Source organism: Capsella rubella, unplaced genomic scaffold (assembly GCF_000375325.1).
Source record: "Capsella rubella cultivar Monte Gargano unplaced genomic scaffold, Caprub1_0 scaffold_5, whole genome shotgun sequence".
In the NCBI taxonomy this organism is placed as follows: domain Eukaryota; kingdom Viridiplantae; phylum Streptophyta; class Magnoliopsida; order Brassicales; family Brassicaceae; genus Capsella; species Capsella rubella.
In genome coordinates this window covers 6,639,941-6,662,871 of record NW_006238919.1, presented here as the reverse complement: position 1 = coordinate 6,662,871, position 22,931 = coordinate 6,639,941, and the positions used below count along the sequence as shown (strand labels likewise).

The 22,931-nt window shown below is 34.7% G+C and overlaps 8 protein-coding genes across 8 annotated transcripts; 6 read left to right on the top strand and 2 right to left on the bottom strand.

Annotated features, from left to right (window-relative positions):
• The first annotated feature begins 5,608 nt into the window (after positions 1-5,608).
• LOC17884722 lies at positions 5,609-5,938 on the top strand. The gene has a single exon (XM_006293030.1). It carries the CDS (start codon positions 5,609-5,611, stop codon positions 5,936-5,938), a length of 330 nt encoding a protein of 109 aa, XP_006293092.1.
• Positions 5,939-7,105: 1,167 nt separating this feature from the next.
• Positions 7,106-8,384, top strand: LOC17885485 (probable E3 ubiquitin-protein ligase ARI3). The gene is made up of 3 exons (XM_006293028.1): positions 7,106-7,432; positions 7,504-8,150; positions 8,237-8,384. Exons 1-3 carry the CDS (start codon positions 7,106-7,108, stop codon positions 8,382-8,384), a joined length of 1,122 nt encoding a protein of 373 aa, XP_006293090.1.
• An 805-nt stretch (positions 8,385-9,189) lies between these two features.
• LOC17885755 (probable E3 ubiquitin-protein ligase RNF144A) lies at positions 9,190-10,160 on the bottom strand. The gene is made up of 3 exons (XM_006292795.1): positions 9,713-10,160; positions 9,448-9,673; positions 9,190-9,298 (listed from the first exon to the last, which is right to left on the bottom strand). The coding sequence occupies exons 1-3, from the start codon at positions 10,158-10,160 to the stop codon at positions 9,190-9,192; spliced, it is 783 nt and encodes a 260-aa protein (XP_006292857.1).
• Positions 10,161-10,790: 630 nt separating this feature from the next.
• Positions 10,791-11,864, bottom strand: LOC17885759 (putative F-box/kelch-repeat protein At5g03000; the record flags this gene model as incomplete). The annotated part of the gene is made up of 2 exons (XM_023783462.1): positions 10,791-10,988; positions 11,088-11,864. Coding segments are annotated over 2 exons (975 nt in total), but the record flags the coding sequence as incomplete, so codon positions are not given.
• Positions 11,865-13,105: 1,241 nt separating this feature from the next.
• LOC111830730 (E3 ubiquitin-protein ligase RNF19B) lies at positions 13,106-13,917 on the top strand. The gene is made up of 2 exons (XM_023783427.1): positions 13,106-13,684; positions 13,849-13,917. The coding sequence occupies exons 1-2, from the start codon at positions 13,106-13,108 to the stop codon at positions 13,915-13,917; spliced, it is 648 nt and encodes a 215-aa protein (XP_023639195.1).
• A 524-nt stretch (positions 13,918-14,441) lies between these two features.
• Positions 14,442-15,293, top strand: LOC111830636. The gene is made up of 2 exons (XM_023783132.1): positions 14,442-14,741; positions 14,832-15,293. The coding sequence occupies exons 1-2, from the start codon at positions 14,442-14,444 to the stop codon at positions 15,291-15,293; spliced, it is 762 nt and encodes a 253-aa protein (XP_023638900.1).
• Positions 15,294-16,376: 1,083 nt separating this feature from the next.
• LOC17884756 lies at positions 16,377-19,181 on the top strand. Its single transcript, XM_023782837.1, has 3 exons — positions 16,377-17,179; positions 17,814-18,586; positions 18,842-19,181. The coding sequence occupies exons 1-3, from the start codon at positions 16,448-16,450 to the stop codon at positions 18,978-18,980; spliced, it is 1,644 nt and encodes a 547-aa protein (XP_023638605.1). The 5' UTR covers positions 16,377-16,447; the 3' UTR covers positions 18,981-19,181.
• Positions 19,182-19,420: 239 nt separating this feature from the next.
• On the top strand, positions 19,421-22,464 carry LOC17885674 (probable L-type lectin-domain containing receptor kinase I.6). Its single transcript, XM_006290630.2, has 2 exons — positions 19,421-19,641; positions 20,136-22,464. Exon 2 carries the CDS (start codon positions 20,214-20,216, stop codon positions 22,224-22,226), a length of 2,013 nt encoding a protein of 670 aa, XP_006290692.1. The 5' UTR covers positions 19,421-19,641; positions 20,136-20,213; the 3' UTR covers positions 22,227-22,464.
• Positions 22,465-22,931: the final 467 nt, after the last annotated feature.

Below are 22,931 nucleotides of genomic sequence, written 5' to 3'. Positions count from 1 at the left end.
TAAAAGCCATATAAAATCTTTATAAAAGCTTTGTAAAAAAATTTAAATAGTTTTCTAAACTATAATATATATATTCAACTCCTTATTAAATTTAGGGGGAATTTCAAAAATCCTTTTTTTCCAATACCACTTTTTAAAAATACCCCTCTTTCTAATTTTATCAAAAAGTCACAATAAAATTTGAAATTTATCAAAAACATATGTATAAAATTATATTTATAGACACAAATTATCTTTACATGTGTGTAAATATATATATATATTTCATAAGTACCGTATAAATACCTTTTAAAAATCATATAAAAGCTTATAAAACTGTGTAAACCTTTTAAAAACCTTATAAAAACTATATAAATGTCGTTTAGAACCTTTTAAAACCTTCTAAATATTTGGATTTAGTCTCCCAGTAGTAATGATGATCTTGATGTACCTTATCAACCTTATAAAAGTTTATAATTTTTCATATTTGAAAAGGGGTATTTTTGAAAATGAATAAAAACTAGGGGTATTTTTAAAAAAAGGTACACCAAAAGGGGTATTTCTCAAAAATTCTCTTAAATTTAAATACCTTGTAAAACCTTTTAAATACTTTTCAAAACCTTTTAAAAACCTTATAAAAGACTTGTAAAAAATTTTAAATAGTTTTTCAAACCTTTATATATATTTAAACACTTTATAAAACCTTAATTTTAAATACGTTATAAAAACTTTTCAAAACCTTTTAAGAACATTGTAAAAAAATTAAATAATTTTTTAAAACCTTATAAAAGCCTTGTAAAAATTATATACTTTTTCAAAACCTTTTAAAAACCTTCTAAAAATCTTATAAACCTTTTAAAAAAACCTTATAAAAGCCTTATAAACCTATAAAAATCTTTATAAAAAGCCTTGTAAGAAATTTAAATACTTTTTATAAGGTTTTTATATGGTTTTTATAAGGCTTTAAGTTTCTTAAAAGGTTTTAAAAGGTTTTTAAATGATTTTTAATACCTTGTAAAATTAAATACAAGAACTTTAAAAAGTTTTTATAAGGTTTTATAATGATTTTATAAGGTTTTTATATGGTTTCAAGTTTCTTAAAAGGTTTTTATAAGGTTTGTAAAAGGTTTTTAAATGATTTTTAATACCTTGTAAAATTAAATACAAGATTTTTAAAAAGTTTTTATAAGGTTTTATAAAGATTTTATAAGGTTTTTATATGGTTTCAAGTTTCTTAAAAGGTTTTTATAAGGTTTTTATAAGGTTTTTATAAGGTTTTACAAGGTTTTTTAAGGTTGTACAAGGATTTTAAATGGTTTTTAAAATGGCTTCAAAAGATTTGTAAAATGTTTTACAAGGTTTTTAAAATGGTTTTACAGGGTTTTTAAATGACTTTTAATACCTTGTAATAGTAAATACAAGATTTTAAAAGTTTGCATAAGGATTCAAAAGATGTTTCAAGGATTTAAAAGGTTTTGCATAAAGATTATCTACAGATGACAAACAAAGTTACAAAGTAATCAACCAAACAGTTACAAAATTATAATTGTAAGCCCTTTAATAAACAAACAAAAAAGTCACATACAGTTACAAAGTAATCAACCATAATATAATCACACAGTCACTAGATGACAAACAAAGAAGCATTGTTTTACTTTCTTATGAAACTAACGTTTGATATAAGCTTTCTACTAGTAGTTTTACTTCTCCACCAGTTTACTCAAGGCTGGCACTTACATTCTCTCCACCCCTCTTCGTCGAAAAATAATAACAAAGCTCCGAGCTTCTTGAACAATTCCAAATCTCCAATACATTCAACAATAATCCTGCAACACAAACTATGTATACATACAGTAAATTCAGAGCTTGTATATATGATTATACAAACATGAAATGAAACCAATGAAACATTCACTACCTTGTACTTGAAATACAAGTAAAAGGCCAGTTACTAACCACATAATCACTAGATGACAAACAAAGAAGCATATTTTCAACTTAAGCACCAATTTTCTTATCACATGAGTTTGTTTCTTAGTCTGAAACTATCGTTAGATATACCGCTTTCTACCAGCACTTCTTACTTCTCCACCAGTGTACTCAAGGCTGGCTCTCACATGTCTCCACTCCTCTTGGTCGAATACTAAAAACAGAGCTCGAAGCTTCTTGAATAATTCCAAAATTCTAATATCCAACAGTAATCCTGCAACACAAACCATGAATATATCTAGATCCTGCAAAATTCTAATATCCAACAGTAATCCTGCAAAATTCTAATATCCAACAGTAATCCAGCATCTCACTGTTATAGGAGAATCTAGGCCGTGATTTGATAGAGTGAAGCGAATAGGTGTGCTAAGCTTGACGAGATGCTGAAAGTGAGTTACCAGACCACGGCGAACTGAGCAGAGCACATTTCATCTCGCCATAGCACACCAAATCTCAGCACACCACGACCAAGCACAATGAATCACGACGGAGAACAATAAATTTAGGGGCTTGAAGGAACGTAGAGATAGTCGGCGGGATGAACTGTAAACTAGGATTCTCATAAATCAACATCAATGGATCGCCGTCGCCGTCTCGAGAGAGATGAGTCAGAGTCGGAGTCACCGTCGCCGTCTCGAGAGAGATGAGTCGGGTTTCGCCGTCGAGAGAGATTGGTGAAGAAGAGATTTTTTAGGTTAAAACAAATGAGGGCAGAATCGTCTTTTTGCACCAAAACAGGGGTAGTTTTAAAATTGCTCTCTCTATTGGGGTATTTTTAAAAATGTGATCCTCAAAAGGGGTAGTTTTAAAATTAGCCCATAAATTAATAATGTTGACACCATGAAAATCTATTAATTTATAAACGTTTTAATTTATCGATAAATTAATAATTATTAATTTATAGAGAGATTTTCCTAATTTAGAATTTTTTTAAAAAAAATATTTAAAAATAAGATTTAATCATGATAATTAGTATTTTATATAATAATTAGCAAAGAAAATAATAATTATTATGTCTTGAAAGAGAATTCTAACAATTTTTATATAGTAAAATATTAGAAATAAACTCTAACAAAAAATAATGTGTCTATATATACATGTATTTTGAAAATTTTACCTAATTATTAATTTATAATATTGATGGGACCATATATTTACAAATGATTTTCAGAAAAATTATTATGTTATTATTTTATCGAAATGTGTTTAAAATTACACTGGTCACAAAGAGAAATTTATTAATTTATAGAAATTATTAATTTATCGAGTATTAATTTATAGAGGTTTTAAGGGGTCAAAGCATGAACGATAGACAATATCAGTTAAACATGATCTAGGCATCCGAACAGAATCTATAGCAATTAGCAAATAACTTTTACAAAAATTAATAGTTAACAAACGTTACGTGAACTTAACAAAGATACAATCGAAGTAACCTAAACTTTCTCCTTTTCTTTTTTCTTACTTACCTATTCTTAAAACCTAATTTCCTTGTGCGTTTTAGTAGGAGCCGCCATATATATCACTACGAGCTATTTAACCTTAAGACTCAAGGTAAATAGTCTGAAAGTATGGAGAAGAAATACATGAAAAAAGAAGGAGAAGATGCCCCAAAATACATGAAATACAGGTTGGGCGGCTGATCTTACGGCATTGAAGCTAGGACTTACCAAAGCGCTGAGTTTAGGGATCAATCATATCTCAATATGCTTTGACGACCGTGAGGTTTCGAATTTGTAAGTTTATTTTACTTGCTTTCACATTGATGTGTCTTTGTTGGTTCCAATATCTTACGTATATGATTTTTTTATTTTATGTTTTTTAGGCCATGGGGAGATCCACTCCCTATGAGTGAGAGAATCGCCTCGTTGATGAATGAGGTGCAACGTATCAGACAAAGTTTTGAAACGAGCATCTCTGTCCTTGTGCCTAAAACTAAAACTAGGTTTGTCTTTGGTCTCGCAATGGAAAGTATAGCTGGAGCTGAGAAGAAGTATACTGAAGCTAAGGGAGCTAAGGAGAAGTTGCTTTCAATTGATTCATGCCGACATCAGTTCGGCAACTTAAGGATGTACTAATCAATTACATGGCAAAACAGAATACAATTCGGATGTTTAATTTGACATTTTTCTCTAACTTTTGATACAAACAAAATGGAAGTCTAATATAAAATCTGGCTTTGACTTATTTGAGTGTATTCATCTTTATGCAAAGACCCTTGCATGTACAGATGTACTCATATATATAAAGATACTTAATTCATAAATAGTTCGTGTTATTTAAGCATTAATTTTAAGCATATGAAAGGTTTAAATTGTTTGGCACAGTTTCGTGCTCTGTTGGGCCAGGTGGTATAGAATAATAGAAACACATGTTAGAGATTACTTTCAACAAGACTAAGAGAATCTATATTATAGGCAGCGTTATTGACTCTCACGTATTATAGACACAAAATGCCATATATATACATCAAAATGCCATATATATACATCAAAATTTGCTGTTTTGTGCAGTACATCAAAATGCCATATTCATTATATTCCAAACTTTTAATTGTATGTTTTGTGCAGTATATATATATATATATATATATGGACGATTATTATAGGGTTATTACAAAGTAAAAACTCTTATAGAGAACAACATATGCAGAATATTGCACTTGAGAATTGAGATTGATGAAAATATATAATGAGCTAAGTAAAGTATAAAATTCCCGGAAAAAAAAAATCCAAATTTTAATCGAAAAAATAGGAGGAAAAATAAATTAATATGCTACTATTTCTAGACAATTGAACCAGTCGTTCTTCTAAGAGCAAATGCATCGGTTTGGACTGCATTTGGTCCTAGATTTTTACCTTTTCAGATTTTCTTTAAGTGGAGCTCGCGATTGGTGAAACAAAAGCCAAGGAACCATCCCGTTTGGAGGTACGTCCTTTTTTTTTTTTGTCTTTATTTGTTTTGGTTGGGGGACTGCCATAAACCCTCCAATGCCCATGCCCTTACACGTTAATTCAAAAGAGAACAAAATGTCTAAATTCGTTTAACTGTGGTCAGGTTTCAATCTATAAATCTAAATCCTATTTTCAAAATTCTTTGAAATACAAAACAAAAAAGACTTCCTGAAAGAAGGCCCAATATAGTAGAAATAGAATGAGATGATTTTGGTTCTTCCAGTAACCGATCGAACCGGAGACACATCAGACTTGACCAAGTCAGACCAAAAAGTGTTATTATTTCCCGAAACGACGCTGATGATTTGTTTACTTCTCTCCTCCTCTGTAAATTTTTGCACCTCATCGGATAAACGAAAATGTCATATATATATACATCAAAATTTGCTATTATATGCCATCTAATATCTGTTTGGACAACAACAACAAAATAAAGCACAGTTAAGCTGTATAAGATTTGTTGGCTGTATTTGAGCGAAGCATGAAACAAATTTAAAAACAGTTGCTAATTATAGACGACATTAGTTTTACTATATAAATGATCACCTAGATGAAACCAAACATTACCCACCAAATCAGCTTCTTCTATCATAATTACAAAGAGAGAGTTTAAAAAGAAAGTTGCAATACTCATATTTGCAGAAATCATCATCATTAAATAATAAAAGAAGCCTACGACCGACGTTATGGCGACTCAAGCGTTGAAGAAAACATGCAGTGTTTTCATGGTTGTAGCTATATTGACGATGATGTTTTCGGCACAAATTGCTCATTCAAACAACGTAGGAATGTGTGTGAAACATTGCCTCCCTCAGTGTATGAAATCGGCAAATAAACATACTCCTTCAACATGTGAAGAAATTTGCAAAAAGAACTGCAACAAACAAGTCATGGGTAAGGAAGAAAGTTTTATTCCTCGCACTGATGAAAACAGTGGTATTATTGGCAAAATCGGCGACGTTGCCGACAAGGCCTGTGACGCATTGTTTAACAACGGATGCAACTGGAAGTGGTGATGAATTACGAAAGCTCCCATTGTTTTAATTTTTGCATGATGAGCTTATAACTTTTAAGTACTGTTATATATGAACGTATGTACTTGTTTGATACCACCATAATGTGTTTGTACCGTACGTGTTCAATTGTTTTGTTCTTATGAAATAAATACTTCCATAAAATTAGTGTCAACAAAACATTCCCAATTACAAAAACGACGCTGATGATTTGTTACCATGCATTCATCGAGCCTTGAGCTAACGACCGTTCCATTGTCTATGAACCAGTAACAAAGTAACTTGCGAGCGAAGCATTGGCAAATAAGTGCGACTGTGCAAGGAGTGGAAGAAGAACAACAATAAGTCTACTACTAAGCAAGTGAGAACCAAGAAAATTACAATCTACAGTTTCACATTAATTCTCATCTAGGGATGTTAAATAGGGTTTTTGGGCCGGCTTATTAAAATTCCGGTCCATACAAACTCTAAATCTTATATAAAGTTGTTATCAGTTATCACTATATTTTAATAAAATTATAACATCAAAATTTATTTGATAAAATTATATCATTTATAATGTTCAAATGCTTAAAAGCCTTTTTATTTCCGGTAAAAAAATAGCTCTAATTTGCTAAACTAATTTCTAGCTCTATAGCTTAAACACAAAAATCTTTATTCAGCTTGATAAATGATAAGCATTATACTTGCCCGATAAGTTTTCTGTTTTCAATAATTATCCTTAAATTGTTTCCAGTTCTTTAGAATTAGATTTAGATTTATTTTCTCAAAACTCTTATCTTATCCAATCAAAATTTTTGTGAAAGTAGATTTTTATAGGGAATCTAGTTTTAGGATTTTTTTCCCCCAAATTTTACAAAGAATCCAAAACCCAAAAATATTTGAGATTTTCACTATTTTCAAGCGATGATTTTCTTTTTTTCTTTTTGTAAAATTCAAAATCTAAAAACTAGAAACTATAATATAAAACCATTAAACATTCATGGAATATATTTAGGTTTTTTCCTTCTTTTTTTTAATCTCTGACCTAAAAGCTAATTTCCGTCTGCATTATATAATTGGAATTGGAGCCGCCTCTGGTCTATATATATTAACACTCGTCATAAGTTCATAACTAAACCAAAGGAGAAAAAAAAAAACAAATCTCAAAGTATGCACAAGACAAGTAACATGAAGAAAGCAGATGCACCAAACCGCACCACCGCAAAACCCTCACCGGGCGATCTAAGTTGTGACTCGTACACTCTTTACTTCAAGGGTTTGAGAAAGTTACTGATCAGAAGAGGTTTATCATCGGCAGGATTTGGTGTTGCTATTTGCAGAGAAGACGAACGTGACAATCTCTTGTTTCAGATGAATGGGCCACTTCATGACTCTGACCTCCTTACACTTTGGGAGGCTGATCTTATGGCACTTAAGCTAGGGCTTACCAAAGCCCTAAGTTTTGGGATCAAACATATCTCTATCTGTTTTGATGATGATGAGATTTTCGAATTTGTAAGTATTTTTTTATTTGCTTTTCGTTTGTTTGTTACAATATCTTGTTTGATTGTTTTTTTGCCTTATAGGCCATGGGGAGATCCGCTCCTAAGCATGAGAAAATCGCCTCGTTGATGGATGATGTGCAACGTATCAGACAAATTTTTGAAACAAGCATCCCTGTTCTTGTTCCTAAAACTCAAACTAAGTTTGTCTTTGATCTCGCAATGGAAATAATAACTGGAGCTGAGAAGAAGATGATCTCCGTTGATTCATGCGGTCATAAGTTCGGTACGGGGTACATGAAAAAACATATAGAGCTGAAGCTAAACCAAGGAGATGTACCAAGTTGTCCTCGTCCTGACTGTACATCAAACCTTGATCTTACAAGTTGTGTCCATCTTTTGACACCTAAACTAAAAGTGTTGTGGGAACAAAGAGTTAAAGAGGAATCAGTTGCTGTATGTGACAGATTCCATTGCCCAAATCCAAGCTGTTGGGCTTTGATGTCCAAGACCGAGCTCCTTGAATCTAGTGAAGATGGAGTCAAGAGAAGATGTTATAAATGCCTTCAAGACTTTTGCATTAACTGCAAAGATCTTTGGCATTATAAGTTGTCGTGCGAGGAGTACAAAGAGAGGTCAAGTCAAAAGGCTAGTACAACAGTGTGGCGTCAATGTGGAAGTTGCCAACACAAGATCAAACTATCGAAAGAAAGCAACACTGTAACATGCAGGTACGTACTATCTCTAATCATGCACATTCTATATTGGATACTTCAATGTAATGTAATGTTCATCATCATGACTCTAATGTGTTTAGGTGTGGCTATACGTTTTGCTACAAATGTGGAGCTCAATGGAAACGTGGAGGTTGCTCTCACCGTCGCGAATTCGTGATGGATGTGTTTACTGCTGTGATCTTCTTTTTTATTTTTCTTTTAACTTTCTTATTTATTATGCTTATCTAGCTTATGGGCTAAGGTTGTGGTTTTTGTTTTCTCTAATAATTCTCCCCATGGTTTTGACATGGGCTATTTACATGGATTGGTCTATGTGTTTAGATTAACACTTTTAGGTTAATAGTTGTTGTTTTGAAACACTTTCCATATCTTTTATTTATTTAATTTTAGACTTCTAATAAGACTTTTTCTCAACCGTATCGCGATATATATTTGATATCTTATAAATTATAAAAGAATGTACCTAAATATACATGAAATTTAGTCAATTGTATTATAAGAACCTAAGATAACCTCGAACATATCTTACTTCAACTAATTCAACTTTACATATAAAGCGACAAAATATAATTTCAAATTCGTTATTTACTTACGAATCTAACCATTCAAAATAGAAAATTTAGCTTGTACAAATTATTAAAAGGTTTTTGTTAAAAAGAAAACAAATAATTATTTAGTCAAGTAAATTCAATAAAACATGTATATGATTATATTCAGATTTTTTATATTCGTGAATTAATTATGCAGATCCTAATCTATTTTATAACTTTAAGAATTGTTCTTCATTCTGTAAACTTGTAAAAAAGTCTAAATCTTCCATAGCTTGATATTGTCAATAATATATCAGGTGACCACGAAAGCTTGGTTGTCTAACAAAGGGTAACATAAGTAAATACTAAATGTGTTAGGGACAAAGTCATACATTAATCGGACTTGTACCTTAATCCCAAAAACCTACAAAACCAGTCATACTATTTTCTAAAGCAAAAAGATATATAACAATAGAACCAAAACAAAAACTGATCAGTCATGCTCAAGATGTTATATACGGCAGTTGTGGCGTTGGAAGATAGATATGGTAAGCACCATGACGGCAACCTCCAGCCTTGGCTCCACATTGGTAGCAAAACTTATGTCCACATCTACAATGGAAAAATATAATAATGCTCAATCAGATTAAAACATAACTATATATATAAGAAAAAGAAAAGCTAAAAAAAAAATCAGATATAAACATGTATAATAATGAAATTCTAAAGGAAAATGTTATTAGTAGAGATGATATATATACATGCAAGTTACTTTGATGCATCCTTCTGAAAGTTCGATCGTGCGTTCGCACTTTCCACATTCACGCCACCTTTTCCTATTTGCTAAACCTTTGAACTTCATATCATTAACATTAGGATTTGGACCCAATCTCTTGTAATCGCCACACGACAAGTCAATATGCCAAGGAACTTTACATTTAATGCAAAGGAGTTGATTGCATTCAAAACACTTTCTTCTAACTTCATCTTCTTTCGTAGGTGTAGAGAAGTATCTCCAAACTCCACCTTCTTTAACAGGTTTAGAGAGCTCGTCTAAAGACATTAAAGCCGAGCACCTCGGATTTGGGCAATAAACTCTCTCATTTATAGGAATTGAGTCGTCTTTGATCCTTTCTTGCCACATCTTTATTAGTTTAGGTGTCAAAAGATTGGCACAGCTTTCACAAGTAAGCTCGGATTTGCAACGGTAAGCAGGACATCTAATCACACTTCCCTCGGGTAGCCTCACCTCTATATGTCGTCTCACGCACTTGGAACAGAACTCATGACGACATTTTTCAACACAAAACATCTGATTTATGTCAATGTTATCATTTAAACAGATAGTGCAAGTCGTTTTGCGAGGAGGATACACATAAACTATTGCTTCCTTTGCTAGTTTATAAACATATCTGATACTACTTCGGGCCAACATATGAAAGCTCCACGCAAATCCTTGACTTATACGTTGCATATTGTTTTTTTTTCACAAAGATCAGAATCAAACTATTGAGAAGAAAGTTCGATGAAATTTATAAATATTTTAATAGAGATCAAACAAAATAAAAAACAAAGAATATGTGCAAAAAGAAAAACCCTATAAGAAAATTAGGTTTAGCTTAAGTTGTAAATGTAATATTACGGGTACATTTTCTAAATCAGTCAAAATATTCTACTTTTTAATTATGCAGACTCATTTTGTTATTTCTGATAAACTTAAAGATATTTCTACATGTAAGTTTTAGTTATGTATATATAGTTTACAAAAAGTGTTATACTAGTTTCCTAATAATTTTAAAACTAAATCATGAGATAGAATTTGAAGGCTAACTCCTCTCATAATCTTCAATTTTACATGTTTGTCATCGTACTTAGCAAAAAATAATAATTTATTGGACTCTCTAAAGTATGGTCATGAATTGTATATAGTTAATAATATCCTTTATAATTGAAACCAATAAAAAATGATCAGAAATCAGAAAAAAACATCTAGTAAGTATGGACTGTATATGGAATATCTCTTAGACAACAATTAAAAAGCGTAGCTCACACGAAAACCAAAACCTCTCAGCTAATCAATCTTTAATTTCTTAAACTCCTTGGATCAATGTGAGATAATCTCAGAATGCAAAAAGAAATCAGACCGAGTGTCACATCCCTCAAAGGTAAACACATTCTTAGTCCATTCAACGAATCCCAAAACTTCTTCTAAACCGCGTCTCTCAAACGAAACCTCCGCACACCAAACCTCCGTTTTACAATCCTTAGTGCAATGGTGATCTTGAGAGCGACTCACCCTCGACTTCCACCACACTATAACATTTCCTCCGCTTGATTTCGACAACGAATTAAGAAGATTATAAAAATATGGATACTTAGAGAGTTCTTCAAGTCCTTTAACCAGCCTCCACGCCGAATCTTGCTTTGGATCATTCCAAAAAAGGTTTTGATTGGATACAGACATTAGACGCAAAGTGTTATCGAACAAGAAAATCTTCTTCTCCAAGTTAACCATCAAACCATTCATGGCATAAACCTTTTCATTCATTACTAATTTACCTGGCACCACATTCATTTGAGTGGTGAGGTTTAGTGTTGTTGGTAGTATTGGCTCCCAAGTTTGGGTATTTGGATCATAAACCTCTCCCACATCTTGTATAAAGTTAGAACCAGAGCCTCCAATCACGTAGATCTTACCGTCGATTACATCAGCAGCTGGAGCTTCTCTAGGTTGAAGCATGTTTGGGAGTATAAGCCATTGATGAGTTCGACCATTAAGACTCAACACTCTATTGCTTCTCAGTCCATTCACGACTCCTCCGATTATGTAAATATCTGAACCGATTGAAACAACACTCGAGGATTTGGGATGTTGATGAGGAAACGAAGGGACAGGTTTGAGTTTTTGTTGCTTGGGTATTAAGGAAACTGTGAACCAGCTAGGGTTAGGGTTTTCTTTATCCAAGTCTAAGCTAACGTAGAGGTAATCTTCTGTTATTCTGTTGCGTGTTCGTGTGGCCTCGAGCTCAGGTGACGCTATGAGAGACTGGAAATATTTAGATACTAAGGATAGAGTTGGACGAGAAAATCTCGACGCACGAGCCAAACAGTGGAGAACAATCTCCTCCGGTAACGAAGAAAACGACGTCCGAGAAGATGATTTCATCTCTTTCCTTGTTTATATGTATGTCTTCTTAATAATGATTCTGGTCTGGGAGCTCGGTTTTGACTTTAACAAATTGTGCCTAAAATTGAACTTATGTAACATGTGATACGGCCTCAAAGCTAATGAAGCCTAATTCAGAATCTATTTATAAGGAAAAGTTTTGACAATTTCCTGATTTTTCAATAAATATATTAGGGATTTTTTTTATAGTTAGGATCATGAAATATTTATCAGATTTATCGTACCTAAATTTTTATTTCATTATTTTTAAAAGAGAAATTTCTTAAAATACCACAATTTTTTCAATGAAAGACAACAATTTTTTATTTTTACAAAAATAGCACAAAATTTTTATTTATTTCAAAAATATCATAAATATAAGAAATATTTGTGCAAGTATAAAATATGACTATTTTATATTTAGGTTTTAGGGTATAGTTTTGCAGTGTTTATAGAAGAAAACAATGTATTTTAATGGAAAAAATGCATTTCAATGCTATTTTAAACCCAATTTAGTGGTATGTTTGGAAAATGCCCCTTTTTAAAATAAGAGAAATTTGAGAAGCTAATTGAGAATAAAAAGCTTTTAGTTACTTGCCGTACAAGTCCTTTATTTTCTATTTTCTTAGGTTTTTTTTTCTTTTAGTCTTAGAATTCAAAATCCTTCTGCGTTTAGGTGTTCGATTCCTATATAAATTAGAATTCAAAATCCTTCTGCGTTTAAGTGTTCGATCCCTATATAAAGAGACTTAGTTACTTTACAATAACTCTGTCACATTCTCACTCGGAACCACCTCTGCTCTTTACACTACGAAGATAAAAAGAAGCGGGACTAACCGAAGCTGTGAGAATGAAGAAAGAAGGCACCCTAACACGAGAGGATGGCGCCGAAGCCTCACCGAGCGACTTCAGTTCTGACGGGTACATCCTTTACTTCAAGGGTTTGATGTGGGAGGAGATCAAAACGGGGTTTGAGGTTGCTATTTGGAGAGAAGAAGATGATACTCTCTTGTTTCAGATGAAGAGATCACTTGATGACTCTTTCATTACAGTTTTGGAAGCTGAGATCATCGCATTGAAGCGGGGACTAACCGAAGCTGTGAGTTTGGGGATCAGTAATATCACAATCTACTGCCATGATTATAGGGTTTTTGAATTTGTAAGTTTTCTTGGCTGTTACGCTTCACCATATGTCTCTTTGGCTTCAATCTCGTATTTGATGTTTTCCTTTGTTTTTTTGAATGTTTTAGGTCATGGAGCGATCCAAGCCTAAGCAAGATAACATCGCCTCGCTACTGAATGATGTGCAACGCATCAGACAACAGTTTACATCTAGCATCCCTGTTCTTGATACTAGAAATCAAGCTATGTATCTTGCTGACGAGACAACTTGCGAATTCTGTTTGGAATCTGATATCGAAGCGGCGGAGATGCTTTCCGTTGCATCCTGTCCTCATAAAGCCTGCGAGAATTGCCTGAAAAGACATATAGAATTGGAACTAGAACATGGAAGAAGTATACCTAAATGTCCTGAAGATGGCTGCGAATCTAACCTAGATCGTAGAAGCTGTGCACATCTTTTGACACCTAAATTACAAAAGATGTGGAAACGACATGACCCGGCTCCTGAATGGGACAGGTTTCATTGTCCAAATCCAAGCTGTTCGGCTTTGATGTCGAAAACTAAACTCTTTGAGTCATCCGAAGAAGAGGGAGTTAGGAGGTGTTGCTTTAAATGTTGTACACCTTTTTGCATCAACTGCAAAGTCTCATGGCATAGTAACTTGTCGTGCGAGGAGTACAAGAGTTCGGTTCCTAAGCCTATTACAACAGTGTGGCGACAATGTGGAAGTTGCCAACGCAAGATACTATCGGAAGAATATATCACTGTAACGTGCAGGTATATATAATCTATAATCACAATATTTAATATAGTTATTATGATTCGAGTCATCTTAATTGGGCTAATGTAATGTTTCATGGTTCATTTGTTTAGCTGTGGCTATACGTTTTGCTACACATGTGGAGCTCAATGGAAGCTTGGACTTGGAGGTTGCTCTCATAATCGCCAATGGCTCAAGGATTTGTTGACCGTTCCCTTGTTTTCCTTAGTTTTCGTAATTATTGTTTGTATAATAATTACTCTTTATTATCATTAACACATATATTATGTGTTTTGAGATTTTCTACTTTCCTCATCTCTTCCTTCGAATTTTTCTTTGTTGAATTTTTTTTGGATATTTTTTAATTATTGAAAATTTATTTTCATTATTGTTATTATGAATATTCTATGTTTTTTTCTCTTAAATACTATATTTAACAAAAAAAAAAAAACCCAATTTATTTGTTAGTATCTTTGAATTTATGAAAAAGAACAATAAGAAGAAAAAAAGAAAGTAATAAGCCTTACTTTTTATTTATATGATTTTCTTAGTTTTTTCTTTCTTTCCTATTCTTATACATATTTTTCTTTTCTTAGTCTTACAATTTAATATCATTTTCCGTTTATTATGTCAACTACGAATCATAAAAGCTAATTAAAGACTCCTACTTCCTAAGAAAAAATAGTAATCTGAAAGTATCAGATACATGAAGAAAGAAGGCGCCACTCTAGCTCGAGAAGATATCTCATCGGACGACTACAATTCTGACGCGTACAGCCTTTACTTCAAAGGTTTGATGTGGGAGGAGATAATGGGGTTTGGGGTTGCAATATGGAGAGAAGAAGATGATAGTCTCTTGTTTCAGATGAAGAGATCTTTGTGTGACTCTTTAACTACAGTTTTGGAGGCTGCGCTTATAGCTTTGAAGCGGGGACTAACTGAAGTTGTGAGTTTGGGGATCAATCATATCACAATCTACTGCGATGATTATAAGGTTTTTGACTTGGTAAGTTTTCTTGGCTCTCACGGTACTTCACCATGCATGTCTCTTTGGCTTAAATCTCGTGTTTGATGTTTTGTTCCTTGAATGTTTTAGATCATGGAAAGATCCGCTCCTGACCAAGAGAACATCGCCTTGATAATGGATGATGTCAAACGCCTCAGACAACAGTTGCCATCTAGCTTCCTTGTTCTTGTGACTGATCAAATTCAAGTTAAGTTTGCAATAGACTCAATAAAGATAGGTATGCCTCCTGCTCATAAGAAGACTTGCGATAGCTGTTTCGACAATAATGATATCATCAAAGCTGTACCTATGTTTTCCAATGGATCTTGCCCTCATAAGTTCTGCTTGAACTGCGTGAAAAGACATTTAGAAGTGGAACTACAAGATGGAAGAAGTGTACCGAGATGTCCTTATCATCGCTGCAAATCGAACCTTGATCTTAGAAGGTGTGCTCATCTTTTGACACCTAAAGTACAAAAGATGTTTGAGAGAAGGATCAAACAAGACTTGGTACCAGAATGGGACAGGTTTCACTGCCCAAATCCAAGCTGAGCAGCTTGGATGTCGAAAACTAAGCTATTCGAATCCATAGAAGAAGAGGGAGTTAGGAGATGCTGCTTTAAATGCCGTCGACACTTTTGCATCACTTGCAAAGTCCCTTGGCATAGTAGCTTGTCGTGTGATGAGTACATGAGGTCGGTTCCAAAGCTTACTACAACATTGTGGCGACAATGTAGATGTTGCCAACACACGATCGAACTATCGGAGAAACACAGTGTCGTAACTTGCAGGTATTTATATATCATCTCTTATTCTCTTAATTATCATATTTTATAGATATAGGTAATGATTCTTGCATGTAACGTTTCATTATGGCTTTGATGTGTTTAGGTGTGGCTATACGTTTTGTCACAAATGTGGAGATCAATGGAAGCGTGGAGGTTGCTCTCATAATCGCCAATTGGAGAGTCTTGTGATTCCCTATTTCATTGCTTTTCTTTTAATCATTCTTTTTACAATTACTCTTTGTGTTGATCATTAATTAACTCAAGATTATTATGTGTTTTTGAAATTTTAATTTTTCTTTGTTATATTTTTTTTTTTTGATATTGTAATTAGATCAATTCTCTAAAATACTACACTTAAAGTTTTATTTTTCCAAAAATAACACCATTTATTTATTTTTTTCAAAAATATCACAAAAATACCACAAACATAAAAAAATTTGATTTTTAAAGGTGTAAAATTTATTTATTTTAGGTTTAGGTTGATTATTTTATATTTATAGTATATATTTTATGAGTAGGGTTTAGTGTTTAGGATTTAGGGGTTAGTTTTGAATGTTAAAGTTTTAGTTTTAGTTTTGTATTATTTTTGGATAAATATATATTTTAGTGATTTAAGTTTTAGTTTTTTTAATTATTAGAAATTTATTGCATTACTATATGTTACGAATGAATATTCGGTGTTTCTGAAAAAAATATATATATTTAACTAGAAAATAAAAAATCCACATATTCCAAGTTTATTTCAATATTTGTTATTATCTTTAATATTATGCAAAATAAAAAAAATAAAAAAAAGAGTAATAAAAGAAAGATCAAAGTCAAGGCCAAGTCTTTCTCAGAACGCTTCGTATATACCTTCTTAACCAAGGTAACCGCACTTGTTACTTCTCCCCCGTAGTCTCTCTACTCGGAATCCTAATGGCGGCGAAGTTTGAAGACGACGACGTCTCGTTGATACTCGAAGAACAGCGTGAAGAAATCATGGCGGCGAAAACCCTAGCTCGCGACCACGATTTGGCTTTTAATCTCCAAATGCAAGAAGCCCTAGCGGTTTCTAGGGCAGCCCACACTTCCTCCGTCCCTGATTCTTCTTCCGGCGACGTCGCTACCGTCGATTTCACCGGAGGGTATGACGAATTCGACTTCACTTCGCTGATTCTACAGGACATTGAACGAGTCGACCAGGAGAGGAGAGACCGTGCGTTTGGTGAACAGGAGATGAAGAGGCTCAAGGTTGATCTCGACCGTCGGATTCATGATCAGAAGTTTGCTCAAGAGATTATGAGAATCCCTGAAAGAGATTGGAGTAATTATGGTGCTGATTACGAAAAGCCGTATACTCTCGGTGCTGGGGCTTCTTCTTCTTCATCCTCTGCGATTGGGAATGAGAGCTTTAAGGTTTATTGTAAGGGTTTGGTTAGTGAAGAGATGATTGGAGATACTAGGGTTATGGTTGGTGGTGTTGGTGTGGCTCTTTGTGATTCGACTGGTAATTTGATTTGGGAGGTGAAGAAGGTTTTAGTAGCTGAGGAGGCTAAAAGCCCTGAAATTGCGGAATTGGAGGCGCTTGTTCATGGGTTGGATGAAGCTTTGACCTTTGATTTGGGAAGGGTTACGTTTTTCATTGATCATTTCAAGGTCTTCCAATACGTGAGTGGTCTCTACTACTGAAAGACTTGATCTTTTTGATAAAGATTGAATTTTTGTGTTTGATTGTGACTTGTGAGCATGTTATTTCTTGAAATTCAAAGGTTTTTACTCGATTTAGTTGCTAAGTTGGTGCTGTACAGTGTTGTTCTCTACTGAAAGACTTGAACTTTTTAGTAAAGAATGATTTTTTTTTTGTGTGTTTGATTATGACTTGTGAACATATTATTTCTTGAGATTTATAAGTTTTTACTCGTTTTAGTTGCTAAGTTGGTGTTCTACAGTGTTGATCCCTCTTTGTTGTTGTTTGTTTGTTTGTGATACTTAATGCCTTTTTGTTGTTGTTTGTTTGTTTGTTTGTGATACTTAATGCCTATGACTCCATCTCTTACTACATTATGTAACTTGTTTGCTATACTTACAATAACTATAGCTCTGCATTCTTGTACCTGAACATTTAGTATACATAATCATTTACAAATCGTTTTAACCTGAATTTGGATTGTTTTCAGAGCTTTAAAGATGCTGCATTGAATTATAGCTGTAACACGTTATAGTTTATGTCCCGTTCCTTAACTTTGATTAAAATTATTAGGCTTTGATATGGCTTTTCATGTTTTGCTCTGTTATAATCTAGGTGACAGGTAAGTTGACACCGACTCAGAGCGCTGTTGCGACGCTTGTAAACAAAGTGGCTATTCTCCAAAGTAAATTCTCATTTTGCCAACCATCACTTGTGACAAGAAATGGTGTTAAGTTTGTCTTCAAGCTAGCAAGAGATGCTATTGTGTCTCAGATCAAGTGGCGTGAGGAAGCTAGTACTGGCACGACCTTCAAGGAAACTTGTGTGATTTGTTTTGAAGGTATCACTGTTGACAAGATGTTCTCGGTAGATGATTGTTTCCACCGTTTCTGTTTTTCCTGCATGAAACAACATGTTGAAGTGAAGATACTAGGAGGGCAAACTGCTAATTGTCCGAGTGAAGGCTGCAAATCAGAAGTTAAGATCGAGTGCTGTGCAAAATTTCTAGATCCTAAGCTGGTTGGTGTGATGATCCAACGAAAGAAAGAAGGCTCGATTAATGTTGCTGATAAAGTCTATTGTCCGATACCCACGTGTTCGGAGCTGATGGTGAAATCGGAGGTCTTGGAATACACCAAACAGTATTTCGTTAGTGCTGAGGAATCTAAAGCGAGAAAATGTATGAAATGTGGGCAGTTCTTCTGCACCCAATGCAAGGTACCGTGGCACTATGGCGTCAGTTGCTCTGACTTCTGTAAATCAAAGGCTTATCTGAATGCTGGGGATGGATTGCTAAAGTCTCTGGCACATAGCAAGAAGTGGCGACAATGCACTAAGTGTAACGTTACGGTTGAGCTTCTTTTTGGCTGCTACCATATAACCTGCAGGTACTTCGTTCTTTATTTATTCAGTATACTTTTTTTTTTTGGAACACTATTGAGTATTCTTTAAAACGATCAATTGTAGAGTCAAAATCGTATAGGTAGTTCGGTACACTAAGGAGTTGTAGCTTAATCCTTTGTTAGAACCACACAACAGAAACAACTGAAAATTCCATGTCATGGATAAAAAATGAAAAGAGAGACTATGTTTGGTCACTTTGTTACTATTATTGAGTCAATTGTTTTTCTTGCGAATTACAGATGCGGATACGAGTTTTGCTACACATGTGGAGCTGAATGGAAGAATAAGAAAGCAACATGTACCTGTCCGATTTGGGACGAACGCAACATAATCCATCGAAATCAGAGGAATCCGAACCCACCAGCCCCTAGGAGGTGAATGTTTGTTCGTTCGTTGCGTGAAATGTTTGGTAGGTAGGTTAATAGGTTAAGATTCAGGAAACAGTTGTAGAATCAACTGGTTTTGTTTTGCATTTGGCTTTTTCGGCTTTTGTGGTTTTTGGAAACTTGATCGGATCTTCGGTGTTTTGGGATCTTCTCTTTCGGTTTGTCAAATGCTTAGAAAAGATTGACTCAAATACTCAAATACTCAAGATTCAAGGTTAAAGTGAAACTAAATTACTCAAGATTCAAGGTTATAGTAAAACTTTCTATCTCCTGATAATGTTGGAATGGTCCTCTTCCAAACGAAGTTGACCTCTAGAACTATAGGTGTTCGTTTCTTCGAAGACCAAAGTGAGACTTTCGTTAAACAGTCCTATTATTAAGTTATTAGATATTTACCCCAAAAGTTGGGTTCTATTGCATAACAGTCCCCTATAAAATCAATAATTACACTGGAGGCAACAGATCGTTTAAATCCATATACGTCGTCGTTTTAGTTTTGTATATCGAATCAATTGATTCGTTCACGAGCATTGTCCTCCTCCGTCGGAGAATCTCTCGGCCGAGATGACGTCGCAGCTTCCTGTTTCCGGGGTCGGCTCGTGGCGACATTGTGCTTGCTTCCCATCGGCTCTCGATTACAGTGTCCGTAGAAGGTGAAATGAAGAGATTTTTTTTTTTTTTTTTTTTCTGAGCAATGTGGGCGAATGAAGCATTTGAATTGTAATTGTTTTCTTTGACTTTGAAATTGTTTCTCTCAGTTCGTAAGAATCTATTTATAATTGGAGTTGAGAAGAGGTCAAGTATTTGAGAAAGCCAATAAACATATTTGTGTAGTTAAAGATTCTGACTTTAGCATGATAGGGGAGTAGTGGAGAATATTCTCAAAACCTAGAGTTGTTTATATTATAGCCAGCTTTTGTTTAATCTATTAGTGGGTATTATTTCGAAACTATGACATGGCTAAGAATATGCCAAGGGGTGTGTGTCGTCGTTAACAACATCATTATATATCTCAAGTCAACTCTGTAATGCTCAGACACAAATTCAATGGGTAGAAATGTTAAGAAATTATTGTGGACTTAGCAATGAAAAAGATTGGACTTTATATTATATACTTGGAGGTTTTGACCTGACTGTGTTTTTGCAGCTGGATACATTATTATCCACCATTGGTGCAGGAGAAAAGATTCGTTCAGAATTGTCAGATTCTCTGTTTTCGTTGGAAATGGCTCAAGGATTGCATCTGATTTGGATGATCTTCTGTGTTCATCTTATTTGCATCTCAAGTCAACAGGAGGATGGGTTTATCTATAATGGCTTTGGCCAAGCGGACCTTTATACTGATGGTGTTGCTAAAATTCTTCCCAAAGGACAGTTGCAGTTGACTGATGGATCCGGACAGAAAATGGGTCATGCTTTCTTCAAGAAGCCTTTTGAGTTCAGTTCACCTGAATCATTCTCTTTCTCAACTCATTTTGTGTGTGCGCTGGTGCCTAAGCCAGGGTTTATTGGTGGTCACGGTATTGCCTTTTTTTTATCTGCCTCTATGGATCTCACACAGGCAGACGCAACACAGTTCTTGGGACTTTTTAACATCTCAACTCAAGGATCCCCCTCTTCGCACCTAGTTGCTGTTGAGCTTGACACTGCCCTTAGCGCTGAGTTTGATGACATTGATGCCAATCATGTTGGAATTGATGTCAATAGCCTTATTTCAGTCTCATCTACTACAGCTGCTTACTTTTCCGAGATAGCAGGTAAGAACAAAAGCATAAAGCTTTTGAGTGGAGATCCTATTCAAGTCTGGGTGGACTATGGAGCAAGTGTACTTAACGTTTCGCTGGCCCCTCTTAAAATTCAGAAGCCAAGCCGGCCTCTTTTGTCAAGATCTATGAACCTGTCAGAAACATTTCCAGATAGAAAATTCTTTATTGGGTTCTCTGGAGCAACAGGGACATTGATCAGCTACCAATACATACTCGGATGGAGTTTTAGCAGAAACGCGGTGTCATTGCAGGCCTTGGATGTCACTAAACTTCCCCGAGTTCCTCGTCATAGAGCTAAAAATAAAAGACCACCAGCGCTGCTTATTACTCTGCTCATTTTACTGGCTATCATAGTACTTTTGGTTCTTGGTGCAGCTTATGTCTACAGGAGAAGGAAATATGCAGAAGTAAGAGAAGAATGGGAAAAAGAATATGGTCCGCATCATTTTTCTTATAAAACTCTGTACAATGCAACGAAAGGGTTTAACAAGGATGGACTTCTTGGAAAAGGAGGTTTTGGAGAAGTGTACAAAGGAACTCTGTCTTCCAAAGGACAAATAGCAGTGAAAAGAGTGTCCCATGATGCAGAGGAAGGGATGAAGCAGTTTGTGGCTGAAATCGTGAGTATGGGCAATCTGAAGCACAAGAATATGGTTCCACTTCTTGGCTATTGTAGAAGGAAAGGTGAGTTACTTCTGGTATCTGAATACATGCCAAATGGTAGTCTTGACCAATACTTATTCAATGATGAAAAACCACCCTTTTCATGGCATCAAAGATTTGTAATCATCAAGGATATAGCTTCGGCTCTCAATTACATGCATACAGGAGCTCCCCAAGTTGTTCTCCACCGGGATATCAAGGCTTCCAACATTATGTTAGACACTGAATTTAATGGAAGGTTAGGGGACTTTGGTATGGCAAGGTTTCATGATCATGGAGCAGACCCTGCTACAACTGCTGCTGTAGGAACCATTGGCTACATGGCACCAGAGCTTGCTACAATGGGAGCTTGCACTGCCACTGATGTGTATGGCTTTGGTGCTTTTTTACTTGAAGTAGCATGTGGGAGAAGACCTGTGGAACCTTCCTTATCATCTGAAAGATGCTATATAGTTAAGTGGGTATGTGAATGTTGGAAAATGGCGTCTTTGCTCGGAGCTAGAGATCCAAGATTGAGAGGTGAATTCTCAGCTGAGGAAGTTGAAATGGTACTGAAACTAGGGTTGCTTTGCACAAATGGTGTGCCAGAACTAAGACCTTCTATGGAAGAAATTGTGCAGTACTTAAACGGAAGCCTAAAGCTGCCTGATATCTCTCCAAATTCTCCTGGTATCGGGTCCTATTCCCCGCTGATTATCGGATCAAGCACCCTCCCTGTCTCCCCCACTACCAAGACTTTTTACTCTTCTTCCTCGGCCAACGATTCTACATTTGTTACTCACTCAATTGTCCATGGGCATGGACGGTAAACTTGAACTTTGCTCCCTCAACTCTTAGAATTTTCTTTTTTGAATGATAAAAGCCATGATAGGCTTGTGTGAAGGTACTTTGGTTTAGCAGGCTTACCAGTGTGCTCCACCTGTGAAGTCTATTTTTGATATTTGACCACCACTGAAAAGTAGTGCTTGGAATCTTTCTTGTAGAAGTGCTGTTAAGCATTGTATATTTTGATGTTTCTGTACAGTAAAGTTTTGTATTTAACCGTCATATTTGCATTTCTCTTTCTACATTAATATATTTCATTTTCCAGTAAAAGTGAGGGCTTTTATACAGATGTTTGTAAGTTGTTCTTCACTCTGTATGCTAATTTGTTCTCATTCTGTTACTTCTCTATACAAAACAAATCTTTTGTATGACAAGCCCCAGATTAGCAGAAACAAATGTTCTGGTTCTCGGCTTGAATACTACAATCTGGGGAGGGTTGGTTTCAGTGTGATGGTTTTATGCCCGAACTATATTTGAGTAATCTGTGGCTTCTTTGAATCCGGTTTCAAGTGAGTATATATATCCCAGCTTGTTCAAACTTTGGTTCCATCTACAAGCCGTGGAGTTCAGGTTTTGTCGTTGTTTCATACTCGATTCTGCGGTATTGTCTAACTAATCACATACATTTTTCATCTGTTTTCTTATATTCCACTGGTTTTCTTGAATAGTTGAAATGGGGACCAGTTTCA